The sequence below is a fragment of the Rosa rugosa genome, chromosome 6, assembly GCF_958449725.1.
Source record: "Rosa rugosa chromosome 6, drRosRugo1.1, whole genome shotgun sequence".
In the NCBI taxonomy this organism is placed as follows: Eukaryota; Viridiplantae; Streptophyta; class Magnoliopsida; order Rosales; family Rosaceae; genus Rosa; species Rosa rugosa.
Window position 1 is genome coordinate 1,691,993 of NC_084825.1, and position 17,038 is coordinate 1,709,030.

Consider the following 17,038-nt stretch of genomic DNA (forward strand, 5'->3'; position numbering starts at 1 on the left):
CTTTCTGTGGAACATATTGTAGCGAAAATTCGGATAGAGCTAATACCCATTTGCCAATGCGGCCCCTTAGAATAGGGCGCGACAACATGTACTTAACCAGGTCGGTTTGAGCGATGACGCTTGTAGTAAAGGATAACATGTAATGTCGCAACTTGCAAGCGGAGAAGTACAATGTGAGACACAATTTTTCCATAGGAGTGTACCTTGTCTCGCAATCTGTAAGTGTCCTACTGAGGTAAAAAATGGCATGCTCGACACCTTCTTCATCGTCTTGGGCAAGTAAGCTACCGATAGAGGCTTCAGCCGCTGAAATATATAGCTTTAATGGAAATCCAGCTCGCGGGGGAACCAGCACTGGTGGACTCGCTAAATAGGCCTTGATTTTTTCGAAAGCCTCTTGATGCTGAGATTCCCATACAAACTCATTCTGTCCTTGCAACTTCAGCAATGGAGAAAAGGGCTGGATCTTACCTGCAGAGTTAGAAATAAAACGTCGTAGGAAGTTGATTTTACCCAGCAGGCGTTGTAGCTCCTTCTTAGTTTGTGGAGGGGACGCGTTGATGACCGCGCTCGCTTTATCCTCAGGGACCTCAATTCCCCTCTGATGTACAATGAAGCCCAGGAAATCTCCCGCTTGAACGCCGAACACGCACTTGGCGGGGTTCATCTTCAGCTTATGTTGGCGCATTCGCTCGAAGACTTTCCTGAGATCTATGATGTGGTTCCCTTTCTCTTTTGATTTAACCACGACGTCATCGATGTAAACCTCTAAAATTTTCCCAAGGATATCGTGGAAGATCAGGTTCATGGCTCGCTGATAAGTGGCCCCAGCATTCTTCAGCCCAAAAGGCATAACCACATACTCGAAAACGCCCGCGAATCCAGGACATCGGAATGCAGTTTTATGTCTGTCCTCCTCCGCGACCGGAATTTGGTGATACCCTGCGGTGCCATCCATAAAGGACAGTAGTTCATGTCCTGCTACGGTGTCTACCAACATATCCGCTACCCGCATTGGGTAAACATCTTTAGGTGTAGCGATATTGAGGTCTCTGTAATCCACGCAGACCCTCATCTTACCATTCTTCTTGCGAACTGGCACTATATTGGATAGCCATTGATTGTATTTGGCCACTCTGATAATGCCTGATTTATGCATTTTTTCAACTTCCTCTTTGACAAGGACTTGGGTTTCTGCATTCATTCTTCGCGGTTCTTGTTTCACAGGCCTCTTGTCAGGAAGTGTTGGTAGCTGATGGCAAACCAAATCCGGTGACAGGCCGGGCATATCTTCATATTTCTCTGCAAAGCAGTCTTTGAATTCCAGTAACAGCTCAATAAGCCTCTGTTTTTCGCTAGGCTCTAAGTAAGCACTGATAGCCACTTCCATAGGCTCTTCTGTTGTTCCAAGATTGACCTTTTCAGTAGGGTCTCTGACCTTAGGGGGTGTGTCGTCCAGCACTGCCGAAGCGAGCTGAATTTCTACCTCCTCTTCCTGTTCCTGATCAGAGAACTCTTCATTGACGGTTTCTAAAGTTGCGACTCGATCATAGGCCTCTTTCTCCACTAAGTACGAAGATAATCTTTCATACAGCGAGTGGAGGGCCTCTATCCCTTCCTCTGGAAGGTCGTAATCCATTAATCGTTTAATGGTTTGGGCACAGCGTGGCCAGGCCTGTCCAAGCCTTCCTTTACGAGCGTGAGCCCCCACTGTGCCAAATCAGAGGCCGTCACCCCTGTGGGGCGGCCCTTGTTATCGATGCCACTGACTTGCAATGGAGTAATAGGCTCCAAGTAGTACCTGGCATCTACATAATTTGCGGAAACTGGAAATGGACGAGGGTCAGCTTTGATCACCTCAGCCTTATTTGTCTCCCTGTTCCACATAATGAGTTCCTGATGGAGAGTTGATGGAACACAATAACTCCGGTGGATCCAATCCCTGCCCAGAATAGCGCTATAGGCTGCATAACAGTCAGTTACAAAGAAAGCATAAACTCCCTCTGCAGGACCAACCTTGATGCGCAAGAAAAGTAATCCCAAGGTCTTCGTCACAGTCCCTGCGAAGTTCTTGAGTGTAAGGGATGTAGACTGGATTTTCTCTTTCTTTATCCCGAGAAAATGCATGGTCCTGGTAGTGATGACGTTCACAGCAGCTCCGGTATCAACCATGATCTTGCTAACTTTGGTGCCGCCAATCTCCGCTGTGATGTACAAAGGTCGCATGTGTTGAACCATAGCGGGTGTAGGCCTGGTGAAGCTCATGAAGAATTCTTTGCTGTTAGCATCTTCTGTTTCAAGAAAGACAGCCTCCTCTACAGGTGCTGTGATCGCTGATGTAATCTGCAAAGGTTGGGCGCTATTTTCCTCAGTTTCTACACAATCCTGCGCGGCGACTGGTAGTGCATACCTCGCGGGGAGTACGTAAACCATGTTGCAAGATGTATCGGTCACAACTGTTTCATCCATGTCCTCTTGCAGGTTCAGCTTGGGTTCTTTGACAGGGATGTCAGTATTGAATTGCTTAGCCAGCCGCTCTACCAATGATTCCTCCGTAAGGCCTTTTACCTCACATTGCTCATGCCCCAATATCCCGGTGGCTCGCTCAGGCGAGTTGGACTTTGGGTCGCTTGTTGTAGTCACCTCAGGGGTAACAACGACACTCTGGACCTTTTTAGGTTTCCACTGTAACGTATCGGTAATCTTGTCCTTGCCCCCCAGTCTCTCAAAAACTGAGGATTTGACCTCTGAGTCGTCGCGAAACAACTTGCGCCTGACATGTGGTCGCCTAGTCGGTGAACTCTCCTTTCGAGCTGGCGGAAGTCTCCTCTCGTCTGTGATCCTGCAAAAAACACTAGGCTTAGATGCCCCTTTTGCTGAGCTCGCTTGCTTCTGGAAGCTGCGGGGAGTTATTAACGGCTTAGCAGCTAATATCTCCATCTCTTTCTGATACTGCTCAGGTGATTTGACCAGCTGCGAAAGTTTGATTAGACCCTGGTCCAGAGCCTCTAGCGCGCGTTTGGCTTCTCCAAATCTGCGCTGCAGTTTTCTCTTCTTGGAAGGACTTATCTCTACTGCCTTCCCTTTTTCCCTTGTGTACCACTTACCTTCCTTAATAGTGGTGGCAGAAGCAGGAGGTATGTAGGGCTTGGTCAAGATGTCTTTACGCTTGATCATAACCTTCTCTTCTGATTTCTGATCAACCGCGGCCGCTTTCAACTTCTGGAAGAGATTGGAATCCTTTGGGGATGGTGGTGATTCCAGTTTCTCTTTTTCTCTTGGGCTGGAAGGTTGATAGTTCCGCGATGGCGACGACCATTTGATGGGTGGGAGAGAACCAAAACGAAATGTCTGCTCGACCGCCTCGGGTGACACTTGAATGCCACACTCTTTCTTGCATCGCGAGCATAAGACCACAGATGAGGCTTGACCCACTGGCTCAAACTTCCTCTTTGCAGGAGGCTCATCCTTGTCAGGTTGGTCTCCTTTCCCCTTTTCATTCAAATCCAGGGTTGGTTTCCTCCGGCTCTGCTTAGTCCAGTTCACGTCGACCATGTTGACCCCAGTGTCAGGAAAAGGGTTCAGGTCTACGAGCGCTGCCACTGTTACTGGAGCCTCTACCTGCAAACTACCATTATTAAGCCATACCTGAATCTGGTCTTTGAGTTTCACACAGTCTGCTGTATTATGATTCCACAGGTTGTGAAATTTGCAGTACTTCTTCCCTTTTAGCTGGTCTGGACGAGGAAACGGTCCAAAGTCGGTCTTTACCATCTTCGCGTTGATCATCTCATCTAGGATTTCATGTGCCTTATTGGCATCATATGTATATGCCGCGAATTCCGGTTTGGTGAAGGCCATTGATTTGAGCTTGACAGGTTCCTTGGAAATTTTCAACTGTTTCAAGGCTGGATTCTTTCTCCCTGTCAGCTCATAAGCAGCGATGTCATTATCCTCCTCTTCATCATCGTCCTGACTCAACTCTTCACTGTGATGGTGATAGTAGGGGTCATAAGTAGCCGGTTGGTAGCTCAGGGCCGCTACGGTGCGATGTTTTCCTGGTGCATATGTCCCCTTGGAGGCATTCTTCCTTGCATCAGTTTCTCTGAGGAGATGCTCGAAGCTGCCCACCTCTGTGATGAGTTCTCCCATTGACTGGATCATGCTGCCATGCTGCTTCTTTCGCTGTCGAGGCTCTAAACCCTTGATCGCCAACTTGATCAACTCTTTCTCCGGCAGGATCAAGTTCAGTTTGGCCTTCTGAATCTGGAAGCGTTGAAGGTATGCAACGGCGGATTCAGTAGGCTGCTGAGCCATCTGGGTGAGAGAAGCCAAATCAACTTCAGGCTCAATGGCTCCAAAAGTTTCTCGAAAGAGTTTTTCCATTGCGGGCCAATCTGCCACTGTTCCTGGTCGGAGTTTGGAAAACCACCTGAAGGCCGCTCCCGAAAGAGAAGTACCAAAGATCCTGCACTTGAGGATGTCATCATTCTGGTATTGGCCGCATTGCACTCTGAACCTGGCCAGATGAGTGACTGCATTCTCAGTGTCTTCCCCTGAAAAAGTAGAAAATATGATGTTTTTATATCCCCTGGGAAATGGCGCGAGCATTATATGCGGCGGGAAAGGTCCCTCATAGACCCCATCCATTTGGGCTCTCGGGTTAGCCAGCCTGATCATCTCCTCGACCTCCTCTCGTCTAACATATTCCGGGCCTGGAGGAGGGGAGGTATTGCCATAGTGTGGCGAGCAGCCTGTATGGGTATTGCTTGGTTCACAATTGCTGCCCCTTCTCCTATCTGGACAACGCGAGTTGTAGCGGGCTGTTGAAGAGTCACTGCCGGCATAGGCATCTCTTTTGCCAAAGCTGTTATCTTGACAGGATTACCAGCTTGGTCAATCCCGTAATAACTTCCTGGCAGCTCTTGATATATGTTTTCCGCTCCGTCGCTGTCGTATTGAACGAACACGGTGGAGTCGGACGGAGCTGCGCCACCTTTTGATGTCTGTTGCTTCTGTCTGGTGGTCTGCCCGCCTGACGAAGTAGCCTTTTCTTTGCTACCGCCAATAACCAGCACTTGTTCTTTATTTTTTTGTGGCGTAGCAGCAGCTGTTGTGGAAGGTGTAGTGGTGTTGCTGCTAACTTTCTCTCGCTGATTCGGCGGCACGTATTTGCCTGAACCAGACGGTTGGCCAAGGGAACCAAGGATAACGTTAGGATCACCTAACGTCTTATTCAACACTTCTCTAGCTTGGTTCAACTCGGCTCTTTGCATGGCCACCTCAGTTGCGAGATTCTCTCCATCTTTACGAAGACTTGCCATATCGGACGCTGCCTGCTTCGTATGGTTCTCAATAATCTCTATCAATCCTTGGCGGCTCCGGTTCTGGTCCTCTGCAATACTTGTAGCATGAGCCCTTAACGCATTCTCTGTTTGTGAGATTTGTTCTGTAGTCTCCACTGACTGTCGGGAAAGACGTTCGTTTATCTCACGTATAATCTTGTTTGTCCTCGCGTTTTCCCTTTCAAAATCAGCGGCGATCCACCTGCTATGATTCTTGACGTTTTCCCTCATAATCGCGAGCGCGACCTCGGTGGTCGCTCCCTCTGGAATAGGCTTCGCAACGAAAGCCTCTATTCCTCCACTCCCCACTGTGTTGGAGATAGTGGTAGTAGTTTGACCCTCAGCAGCGGTCTGGTGATTCTCTCCTTGTTCCGTTGACATATTGGAGGATTCGGAATGGAGAGAGAATCTTTGAATAACTTGTTCTTCAGAAAGACCACGACACTCCGCACGAGGATGCGGTGTGTAACTGGAGGTCTTATGCTTTGAGCAGTTAGCGTAGCCCTTTTGGTAAGGGTTTTCGCTTGACTTCCCAATGGCTAACGTTCACGAAAAGACACTAGTTGGTCCCACTGGGCGTGCCAAAATGTTTGGCGCAAAAACCAGTTGGCTTGCAAACTGTCTCTTTTGAGCGAGTGATTGTGCAGGCGTGCCAGCACCGCGGGGTGCAGTCGTTAGGGTAGTCCCTTGACCTGACTTCTTCTTCAAGCGTCTGTGGACGAGGAGAGCACCAACCTCGTCACAGGGTTCTTCTCTATCCTTTCGAGAAAGGACTTCTTGCCTTACGGATAAGGACTTTGGGTGTGATCTCTTCGCGTCACTGAATCGATACTTAGTGTTGTAGACTAAGCAGAGCAATCACTGGGAAGTTTGGAGAAAGCACGGGTTGCGCTAAAGCGTGACTTTAGCTTCGCTGGGTGCGAGGGCGTTACCCTTGCTTCGCTGGTAGTAACGGTGGCGGTTGCGCTAGCAGTCGGCTCCCGGGGAGACTAGGACTGAAAGTACGGTCGCCGAGTTGATCTGGTGATGCTGACAGTCGGTCACCGGGTTTCAACGAGGTTGAAGGTTTGCTCCGGGGAGGCTTTGTAATCGCTGGGATTGATTGATTTTTTTTAGAGGTCCTCCAATTCGTCCTTGAAACCTGGTATATATACCTAGGGTTTCGACTGCTCCTCGCCACAGAAGGATTATTGGTTGAAATTTCCTATTCAATCCTCGCTACCCGACTCCAATAAGGTTTCGTTTTCCTTATGGATCACGGAATGGGTGAAGCTGTAACCCAAACCCGAATAGGCTTATTTTTGGGCCGCAGGTATCGGCCCGCTGTGCTGAATCCACTAAAGGATCTTGCCAAAATTACTTTTGGGCTCAAACAACACCAACACCCCAAACACCACCATCCCATCTCCCAAACCACCTCAAACTCCACCACCGTCCAGAAGGTCCAAACACCCACCTCCCCATTCCACTCCAGCCACTCCTAACTACCTTAATCACCACCGCTGCAGCTGCCGCCATCCTAACTGCCACTCCACCCTCATTAGCAGACTCCAACTTACCAAATTTACTACGACACCGCTGCCAGCGCCGCCAACTATGGCGGATATAGTGGCAACTCCGACAAGAAGACTTCGGCCGAGTATGTCTATGACGTCCCAGACGGTTGGAACGAGCGTTTAGTATCAAAAGTCGAAAAAGGCAAGTAGGCTGACTATGCTATTTCGCTTTATGTTATGTTATCAATATGTCAATATAAACGAAGTGTAACGTTGAAATAGGTACAAATGGAACTGACAGTGAATTCTACAATTCGAAGAAGAAGACGGAGAAAGAGTACCTGTCTTACCTCGGTGGGTTTCGGCAGCTAGCTATGAAGGACGTGGTGCTGAACAATCTAGCTCTGTCAGACGTGAACTTGCACGACTTGATAGTTAGTGCTGATGCCGTGACGTCGGAGGAGAAGAAAGACGAGAAGGGACAGGTTTACTATGTGTATGAGAAGAATGGGGTTGCAACATATAGTTTGATTTTAGTGACTTGTGCTAACAACAATCTTTATGCTCATTTTGTCAATGCGCCTACCCCCGAGTGGAACCGCGACAATGATATGTTGAAGCATGTTCATGAGTCTTTCAAAACTATTGGATCATTTTGATTAGTTTTGCCTATATTATGTGATGCCCCGGAAATTTGTTATTATTTTCCGAGGAATTTTAGGAATTAATTCAGTGGTTATTGGTACGAGTACGTGGTTCAAGAATGGAGTGGAATTATTTTCAAACGAATAATTATTCAGGAAGTGTCATTTTAAGGGGGGCGAATGTTGACTTTTTATCCATTGACTTTCTCCAAAAACTTCCTTCATGAAAGTCATAGAGCACATCAATACGAATTCGTGGACATGCGGAACGCGTAAATTGGAGTTCGTATGAGAAAGTTATGGTCAGCGGAAGTTATTTCCATTTTCGGAAATTTAGGGTATAAATAGGAAGTTTCCGGAAATATCTTCACAATTTCCGAAAGTTTCCTTTTTGGTCAGATTTCCAGAAAATTCCAGAAACCCATTCTCTCTCTCTTTTCTGGCTGACCCGACCCGTATCCGGAAACCCGACCTAACTTTTCCGGCTAATTCCGGCCACCTCCGGTGACGACGCTTGCCCAGATTGATTCAGACTAGCCTTGCCTTCTTCCCTGTGGTGGCAGCTTGCTCTGATTCTCATCCACGGCGGCAGATCGAAGCGGCGAAGCTAGGATAAATCGGACGCAACCGGAAATCCTAACTCCAGCGACGGCAGAGCTTCAAACTAGTCTTGTTCTTCTCGTAGGAGCTTCCTCCATCGACCCTTGGTGGTGGTTTTGGACAATTCACACAGGAGCAAAGTCAACTCACGGTGAACAGTGTGTTTGAGCTTGTGGCGGCGATCTAGGCCGAGTTGGCTTGAACCCCATGTATTAAAGTTGCTCTACTTGGTATTCTTGACATTTTGGACGGCTGGATTGTTGTGGTGTTGAGTTTGGCCGGTGGCGGTGTGCCAATGCCTGTGGCAACATTTGGCGGCGATTTCCGGCTATGTCAAGGACAAATTTTGGTTTTATTTATCATCTACTCGTTGATATGAGCATTTTGATATATAATACGTAATTTTTGGAGATCGTATGATTTTGTTAGAGTTTTTACCGTTTTCTATTCGCTCGGTTTTTCGATCCGTGAGGATCTGACTGTGCAATTGACTTGTAGATTTAATGTATCGATCGTAGAAGTATTCTGGAGGCTTTGGGTGGTCTCGGATGAAGTTCCGCCTCGATTGGCGTTACTTTTAGGGTTTTAGTTCAAACAAGGGTTTTGAACTTTAATCGCTTGTGATTCATGTACTAAGTGGAGACCGTATGTGATTAGGTACTTGACAGAGTTGTGTTGAGAGGATTGGGACGATTGTGCTTATCTTGGTTAGCGTGTGAAGACGCAGCGGGATTCAGAGGTGAGTAAATCTCATAATATTCGTTATGAGCATAGTTACCATATTGTCTTGGAGTTATTAGTTAACTGTGATTATAGTTGGTATTAGTGACATTCCTAAGTGGATGACTACGTGTGTGTGTGTGTGTGTGTGTGTGTGTGTATATATATATTTACGTGAAATATATATGCATTAGTGGTTTCGTTGTGATGCAAACAATATTTTGAAAGGAGTTCATTATTGTTTGAGAATGGTGAAATTGTGTATTGAGTAGTGATTGTAGAATTTCATTTGTTGAGATACCATGGGTCTAGTATGACCATCTTAATTTGGTGATTTAAGATGTGGTAAAGCTTGTGTGGGAATATCTATGTAATGAGCGGTGAAATCAATATGATGATTGTCATGTAAAGCTTGTGTAGGAATATCTGTGTAATGAATCGGTGACATCAGTGTGATGATCTTTGTAATGATTGTTGTGTAAAGAATGTGAGAATATCTGTGTGATGACGGTGAAATCTGGGTGATAATCAGTAGGATGATTGCTATCTGTGTGATGACCAGTGAAATCTGTGTGATGATCAGTAGGATGATTTCTATCTGTGTGACGACCAGTGAAATCTATCTGATCACTGCTCTATAGAGGAGTTGAATTGTTATTAAGTTAATAACGATCGAGAGGATTGCTGTGATGGTCGAAGCTACCTACAGATGTCAGAGCATGGGGTTGTGATGATTACTATGACTTGAATTGTTTGTTTTAATGTAACCTCCTAAACTAAAACTATACGCAGGGGTTACTATGAATTGTTTTACCTTTGTTTGATTTGCGATTGCCTTGCTTTCTTCTTGGTTTTACTGTTGAGGTTTTAAGTGTTTTGAAGGGCCATAGTGGTGAGGATTATTCCCTGTGAGGAGGATAGGAAGGCGGTTTCATTGATTTTCACCTTTGATGTCACGTTGATGACAAAGGCTTCCAGTGGGAAGGAAAGGAGTGTGATTTTTGTGATTCACCGTTGTGCGTTTAAATGATTGTCAAACATTTCTCGAGGAGGTTTTGTTTGATTGAAATTTGTGTAATTGGATGCTAGGTTGAGGATCTGAGCATGTAGTTTTAGTCACGAGTTGACTTACGTAAGCATGATATGGAAGGATATGGAACGGATGGTTGTGGTTGTGAGTTATATATGCTTATCGTTGATTAGGTTGAGGTGACTTAAGAATGTGTTTCTGCTTTGTGGTTTTGAGTTTACTCATACAAGCTTCATAAGCTTACCAGGTTTGTTGTGTGGCAACCCGGTGCACTATTCGATGAAGTAGGGGTTAATCCTGCAGGTCAGGGAAATCGTGGCTGAAGCTGAGACCTTGTAGCAGCTGATTGGGTAGGAAGCTGATTTTGTAGCATTACTGTTGTTAAGACTTCCGCTATGTAGTAAGTTCTGAGGAGCAGTTACTTATTATTTTGTTGACACAATTTAATTTGTAAACTTTGTGTGATGTAATATGTGACTCTAAAGAACGAGTCTGTATTTACATTGAGAGTTCAGGACATCGATGGTTGCCCTTGTTTAAAGAAAAAAATTGTCTTAGCTGTTTAGTTTGATGTCTGAACCATCACGCCTGGAGTTCATGTGTTGATTGAAATTGTATTATTATTTGTGTTTGAAATTCGAGGCGTGACATATTATGATATCATCATGTGTTTTGATATGGAGGGATTATTGATACTTGAATAACAATTGGGTTCCATTGTGTGCATTTGAAATATATAATATACATATATAAAGTATGCATTTTTGTTGCTCATTCTTTCAATTTCATTTCCCAGAGCTTTCATGAATTTTAGAAGCCAGAGTTCTAGCTCTAGTAGAATTAGGGAAAAGAAGTTTGAAGAGCACGTTTCAGGTTTTATGTTAGTAGTAGGTGGATGAGTGATCACTGGTGAATCATCAGGGATTCAGGGATATATATCAGGTGGACCTCTGTTTGTACAAAATTTTAGTTAGTCAATGTTGAGTTTTAGTAATAGGTGGATGAGTGGTTAATCTCTAGTGAATCATCAGGGATTCAGGGATATATATATCAGGTGGACCTCTGTTTGTACAAAGTTTTAGTTAGTCAATGATGAGTGTTGAATAGAAGCCCAAGCTTTAGGCCTGTACGAAAAACATTCAACCAAGCACTTTTAAAGACTCATGCGCTAGTCCAGTAAAATGTTCGAAAAGTTTATCTTTTGGACATGGAAAGGATTAAGTGAATTTGTAGTTTCCAGATCTGCAAATGGCGTTTAGTTCGTAGTTAGATGTGCAGTTTAAGGATACAGAGTTCAAACGAAATAAAGGGTGAATAGAGGGGAGCTACTGCATCTACTCCTAGTTGACAAATCCCAAGTTCTTTCGATTTTGCAGGAAAAGTAGTGTTGAAACAGAACAGGCAGACCCAAAATAACTTGGCATAATAAGCTCCCAATCTGCCATTTACAAAGTGGATTACATTCAAAGTTCATAAGGTCTTAGGTATAGCTGGTATTAAAGCGGCCGGAGTGACTCTGATTGTCGAAATTTGAAAGGATACAAGACAACCAAAATGCTTCTCATATATATAAGAAGGTATTGATTTTACACGACAAACGCACCATGGTCGACATACTCTATATCATACTGCTCAGCGAAAAGGGTGGATGAGGACATTAATTCAAGGCCACTGCTAGATTGCTAATATAGAGTGAAGCCATCATCATAGGAAACATGCCATCCTCTTTGACAGGGTGTGGCATCCTGATCATACTCTTGACAACAGCTCCATCTTTTCTTCCAATTCCCACTTCCAGTGTTTGGTCTCTTGTTCTTCTCATTCCATCTATACACAATTACTCCAGACCTGTCACTCCACTCTCCATCAATTCCTTGGTGTGGTGGAGCCAATGCAAATAATCCCTTCTCTCCTACATAAACAAATCAATCCAAGGAAACACATTTATCCATTCATTCACTTGGAACAATCTAATCTCGATCGTCTGATCTCTATCTCGATTTTAAGAAAAAAAAAAAAAAACAATAATAATTGAGCCTAGCAAAAAGCCAAAAACATTTCTAACATGATCTGAACTCGTGGGAAAAGAGGAATTGTTGTGATATGTAATATACCAGTACTGTGGCCATGGAAGGAGCAAGCAGTAGGGGAATTATCCTCGTCTGTGTAGAGGGTGTTGCACCTCAAGCATCGCTTCTTCGTTCCGATTTGGGATGTGTAAGTTTTGCTATCACTACTAATATTGGAGCACGATTTGACGATCTTTGAACCGTTTGATGGCCTGCAACAGAAGGTTGGAGAAATAACCAAAGCCACAGCCATCATTCCCTCGATTGCCGCTGCTGCTGTGTGGTAGGGAGAGAGAGATATTTTGGGGTTTGCAAAGGTGGGGAGTTCATTAAAGAATTTGGGTCAAGCCCATTTTGATTTTTTTTTCCCAAACCATTTTGATTGTAGTTTCTTTCGTACAAAAAAAAAAAAAAGGTATGGATTTTCTATCTTTCCCGCTCAAAGAGAAAACGAAAAAAAAAAAAACAAACTTCTCATTCCCAAAATTTTAATTTCCAAAATTTACATTAAAAAAGTCTAAGAGACAAGTGATTGAAAAATACTCTACGTAAGAATGCGCTACACATGCCTACCTCCTCTAGTATATATACATGCTTTGTTGGCGGCAACACGTCTATTAGGCATCGATGTTGGACAGACGCGTCTATTAGGCATCGATGTTGGACAGACGTGTATCGATGGTGATCTCCTCAGCGGTTTCCTTAGGCGTAGGCATAACTACATTGGTGGTTCGGGTGGGGCATTTGGGTCCCTGGCTTATGGTGTTGTATATTGGACCCGATTCATCTCGTTTGGTTCACAAAAAAGAAAGTAATTCTTTTGTCTTTCCCATGGGAAGGAAACTAAAAGTAGTTAAAAAGTTTGTAATTAATGAAATAAAATAATGTGTTGTGAGTAATAAATGCAAGGAACAAATAGGGGAAATAGATTCCTTTGGTGTTTGCAAGGAACCATTTTCCCTCTTATTTTTCCTTTCTTCAGGAAAGTATTTCATTTCCTTTTGTATCCCAAACGCAAGAAATGAACAAGTTTCTTTTCTTGATATTTACTTTCTGCGAACCAAATGTGGCCTAAGACGATGATGCTTGGGGGTTGAGGTAAGGTGGATTGCATTGGGAGAGTGTTTATCGATTGTGGTCGCGTGGATAAGACTTGATGTCAACCCTTCGATCCCTAGTATCAATGTTGGAAGGCTATGATCGATGACTTGCTTATCCATCCAGATTTAGGTTAGATCAGGGTTGCACGGTGATGGCGAAACATAGGACATTATTTGACGTCGATTCTTGCGGTGGTACGACTTAGTGAGGCAGAACAGTGGGTGTGTTTGGCCTGTGTGGTCTCCTTGCTGGATTCACTAGCTCTCGGGCTTTTGGGTAATATTACCTCTTGCACTTAGGTGATTATGAGGGATTGAAACTTCTCCGGCCATTGATTCAAGTCCCAACGACACAAATGCTTGAATTACCAAGGAAAAAAAGAAACTCACAAATCTTCGAGAAAACAAAAGTTGCGGCTTCAGCAACTAGTTGTGGAGGATATAGTGATCCTTGATATCTGGTTGTAGAACTTGGAACTTTCAGGAGCAAAAAACCATAGAAGGGAAAGAACTAACCGTATTTTTTTAAAAAAAATGACAATATATTAAACTGAAGATTACACATGATGTATATAAGACATCACAGCAATATAAGACATCACATAAGTAATTTCACTTGCTTTCTAATGCAACCAATACCAAAGGAACAAACTTCGAAACTAATTAACAATTAAAAACCATGAACTCATGACCTAGAGATTTTGGTATCGTTTAACCAATAAAAAAAAGAATCAATAGCTAAAATTCTAGAACTAACCATAGAAATTGCAAGATGACCTCAAATATATCCCATCTCTTCCAAGACTAATGCCCGAATAAAAATTGCAAGATGACCTAAAATATATCCCATCTCTCCCAAGACTAATGCCCGAATAAAAACAAAATAAACTGCCCACGTACGAGAGCCTAGGATTGTGCATTTGACACCACATATACAAGTTCGACCCAAATACTTTGGCCAATTGAAGGAGAAAATCTGGGCCAGGAAGAAGTATTAGCGCGTCATATACAAAAACATGAGATAATCCATTAGAGACAGCGAAGGATGTTAGAAATGCCCATAAGCCTCGAACAACTTTTGCAGCAGCAACCTATAAGTCCGGTTGCATGCACTATGACATCACAGAGGCGTCTCGGACGGCTCAACACCATCATCCATTAATTCATCCAAAGTTCCAAACCAGCATGGAGACCTGCTTGTATCGAACACGGTACCACACCTAACCACCAACCGACCTATCTCCAATTCGGTGAGAAACCACAACCAACAGCACCTGCTCGCTTGTACGTGCAGCATGTATATATACTCCCGATACACACTACCCCAAGGACTTGGGATTTTTTTAAAGATATTTTCTCTGATACTAATTAAGTCAAACTAAACACAAGCATTTGAAAAGAATGTTTTGTTTTTCTATATAACTAATTAGAAAGAAGTTGCTGCAACAAAAAATATAAAAGAATAAAAGAAGAATGATGAAATTAGCAAAGCTTGTTAATCACTTATACGTTCATAACCAAAGCAGCTCGATAGTTTTCATAATTACTAGCCCAGTTTTCAAAGGAGAAGAATGAACATATATAAGAAAGGCAAAGCCAAGACTGCCAAGTTTACCATATGTCCATATCCATCATGATAGAGGAGCAACGTACTCGATCATCTATATATTTGAAGTTGAAGATGATCAGCTTAAAAGATATATATAAGACGTACACCTAAAACTTAATATATAATGAGATTAAGACAACTAACTGGCCTCACATGTGTTCTATTTCAGATGCTGGTTCATCATCCTCTTCAAAATACTCGATATCGAAAGCTCCATGTCCTACACCGAAGGACTTAATGTGGTCTTTGAGAGATCTCTTGTGCTTAAATTCAGAGCCGCAAATGCAATGCCAAATCTTGCCACAGTTTTTTTCATGAGTTCTCCAATCACCTTTCAGAGCAAGTGACTTGCCACATCTTTTGCAGATGAAGGACCTTATCCCATGCTTTCTCTTGTAATGTGCTTGGAGAGTTCTGAAGTCCTTGAGTTGTTTGGCTCTTGGGTGGTCAATGTTGTGCTTGCAACCTTGTGCGCAGCAGTAGCAAGGGAGTCTCAGCATTGCTGTGGGCTTATTTCCTTTTAGAGAGTCCGGTCCTTTCCTGTATTGAGATCCATGTCCCCACATATGCATCTGCACAAATGGAGAGCCGATTTTTGTACAAGAAAACTCATGCACAGATCTTATAATCCCCTATATATAGCTTTCATATAAATATTTCATTCTTCCAGATTCGAACATATATCAACTACGTACTGCACGTCTTGTTAGTTAATTAGTATTTACAACATTTGTGTGCGATAATTTCTTTTGAGAAAGAGAGAAAAGAGAAAGAATCCTGTTTTATGTATGCACGTTTTCTGCAAGCTTAAGATACAGATTTATCAATTTCATTATTTGTTTGAAAATGCCGAACAGGTCAGCCAATGATGTTCTAATTAGAAGAAAGAAATTAATTAATTCTAAATATTCAAGTCATTTTAGCATGCATGCTCTGAAAAACTAGATTAAAACTATTAATTAATCTAGTTTGAATTACATAAATCAAATGTAGGTATTAGACCAACAAAAGCCTCACCCCAACAAAGAAATAGCATTCCATTGAAGTTTCGGGACCTCCAAAAAAACCAAGGAGAAAAGCTCCATCTGATAGAGTTATGGATAAGTGTTCAATTAGACACTGCTAATTTACCAATTAGACTCTACTATTAATATTTAAACCCAACGGTTGTGGCTATTGTTCAAACTGGAGGAAGAATCAGTACATTGTTGGTAAAAAAATTTAAAATTTAATATCTGTGCTCTTGCACAGAGACATGGTCGACGTTCAGGACACTTGTATTGCAGGTTTTATATAATGAGTCTCAGCTGGAGCAGGTAGTCCTCGTCATAAGACGTAAATGATATCTTAAACCACTGAGATAGACCCCAAAAAGAAAAAAAGAAAAAAAAGAAGCATGATTGTCATAACAAAGAAATTAAAGAAGCAAAGACACACAAACACATGCACAGACTCATGAAAAACATGGAATCACAGAAAAGTAATTTAAGTATACATATAATGTAATTATGTAAGCAATTAAGCATAAATTATATACCTGCAAGTTATTGTATCTGTTAAAGGTTTTGGAGCACAGAGGACATGAGAATTGAGTTGGGCCATTTAGAATCTGAGAAGGGGTGGGAATCCAGTAATGACCGTTGTTTAATCTGTCCACACTCGCAGCTGCTCCTAATTCATCATCATTAGATTGATCTACTTCCATACCACCACTACCCGGATCAATACTATAATTACTACTTGGGAGGCCTATACGTAGGGCTACATCATCATCATCGACATCAGCTTTGTTCTTGGGGTTGTGACTTGTGCCCTCTTCCTCTTCCTCTTCCTCTAATTGTGCTCCTCTAGGGTTTAGTTTGTTTATTAAAGGCAGAGCTTCTTTCAGATGAGAATCATGAGATGATGAGGGTTGGCTCTGAACAACACAGAAGGAGTTGTTATACATCAAGTTATGAGAGAACTGAAGATGTGGATGATAAGGATTGGAATTGAAAGAAGAAGTGGATTCAGAGCAGTAGTATTGTGGATGGGGAGGCATGAAGTTGATCCATCTATTGAAGCCGCTGGAGTTGTAATTTTTAGGGTCTGTCATCACGTAGTTAATTTAGACTGGGAGACACTGAAAATTGAAAGGAAGAAACACAGTTGTTAGTCGGGCTGATGATCATTGATCTTGTCATTGTTTTGGAAACAGAAATGGTAGATATTCACATACAAATAATTAATGAGAGAGAGAGAGAGAGAGCTATCAAGGTAATTAAATGTCATGTAGGAGCTGAAGCTTTTGTTGAAAAAGTCAAGAAATTACCCCCACTGCACAAAAATTGACAGGGTGAGGTTTTTGCGCGGTGAGGAAAAACAGAGAAGTCGGTCAGATAGATTAGACTTGTTGCAGATTATTGTCTTCAGAGAGAGAGAGAGA

General features: G+C 43.0%; 1 protein-coding gene and 1 pseudogene across 2 annotated transcripts; one reads left to right on the plus strand and one right to left on the minus strand.

The window, feature by feature from the left end:
- The first annotated feature begins 716 nt into the window (after nucleotides 1-716).
- LOC133714310 (thylakoid lumenal 19 kDa protein, chloroplastic-like) lies at nucleotides 717-7,513 on the plus strand (annotated as a pseudogene).
- A 3,663-nt stretch (nucleotides 7,514-11,176) lies between these two features.
- Nucleotides 11,177-16,817, minus strand: LOC133717533 (zinc finger protein WIP2-like). 2 transcript variants are annotated; one of them, XM_062144248.1, is made up of 5 exons: nucleotides 16,151-16,817; nucleotides 14,767-15,185; nucleotides 13,762-14,665; nucleotides 11,950-13,462; nucleotides 11,177-11,747 (listed from the first exon to the last, which is right to left on the minus strand). In XM_062144248.1, the coding sequence occupies exons 1-3, from the start codon at nucleotides 16,706-16,708 to the stop codon at nucleotides 14,662-14,664; spliced, it is 981 nt and encodes a 326-aa protein (XP_062000232.1). In that variant the 5' UTR covers nucleotides 16,709-16,817; the 3' UTR covers nucleotides 11,177-11,747; nucleotides 11,950-13,462; nucleotides 13,762-14,661. The 2 variants fall into 2 exon arrangements, with proteins under 2 accessions (XP_062000232.1, XP_062000233.1); XM_062144249.1 differs by lacking the exon at nucleotides 11,950-13,462 and having other exon boundaries at nucleotides 13,762-15,185.
- Nucleotides 16,818-17,038: the final 221 nt, after the last annotated feature.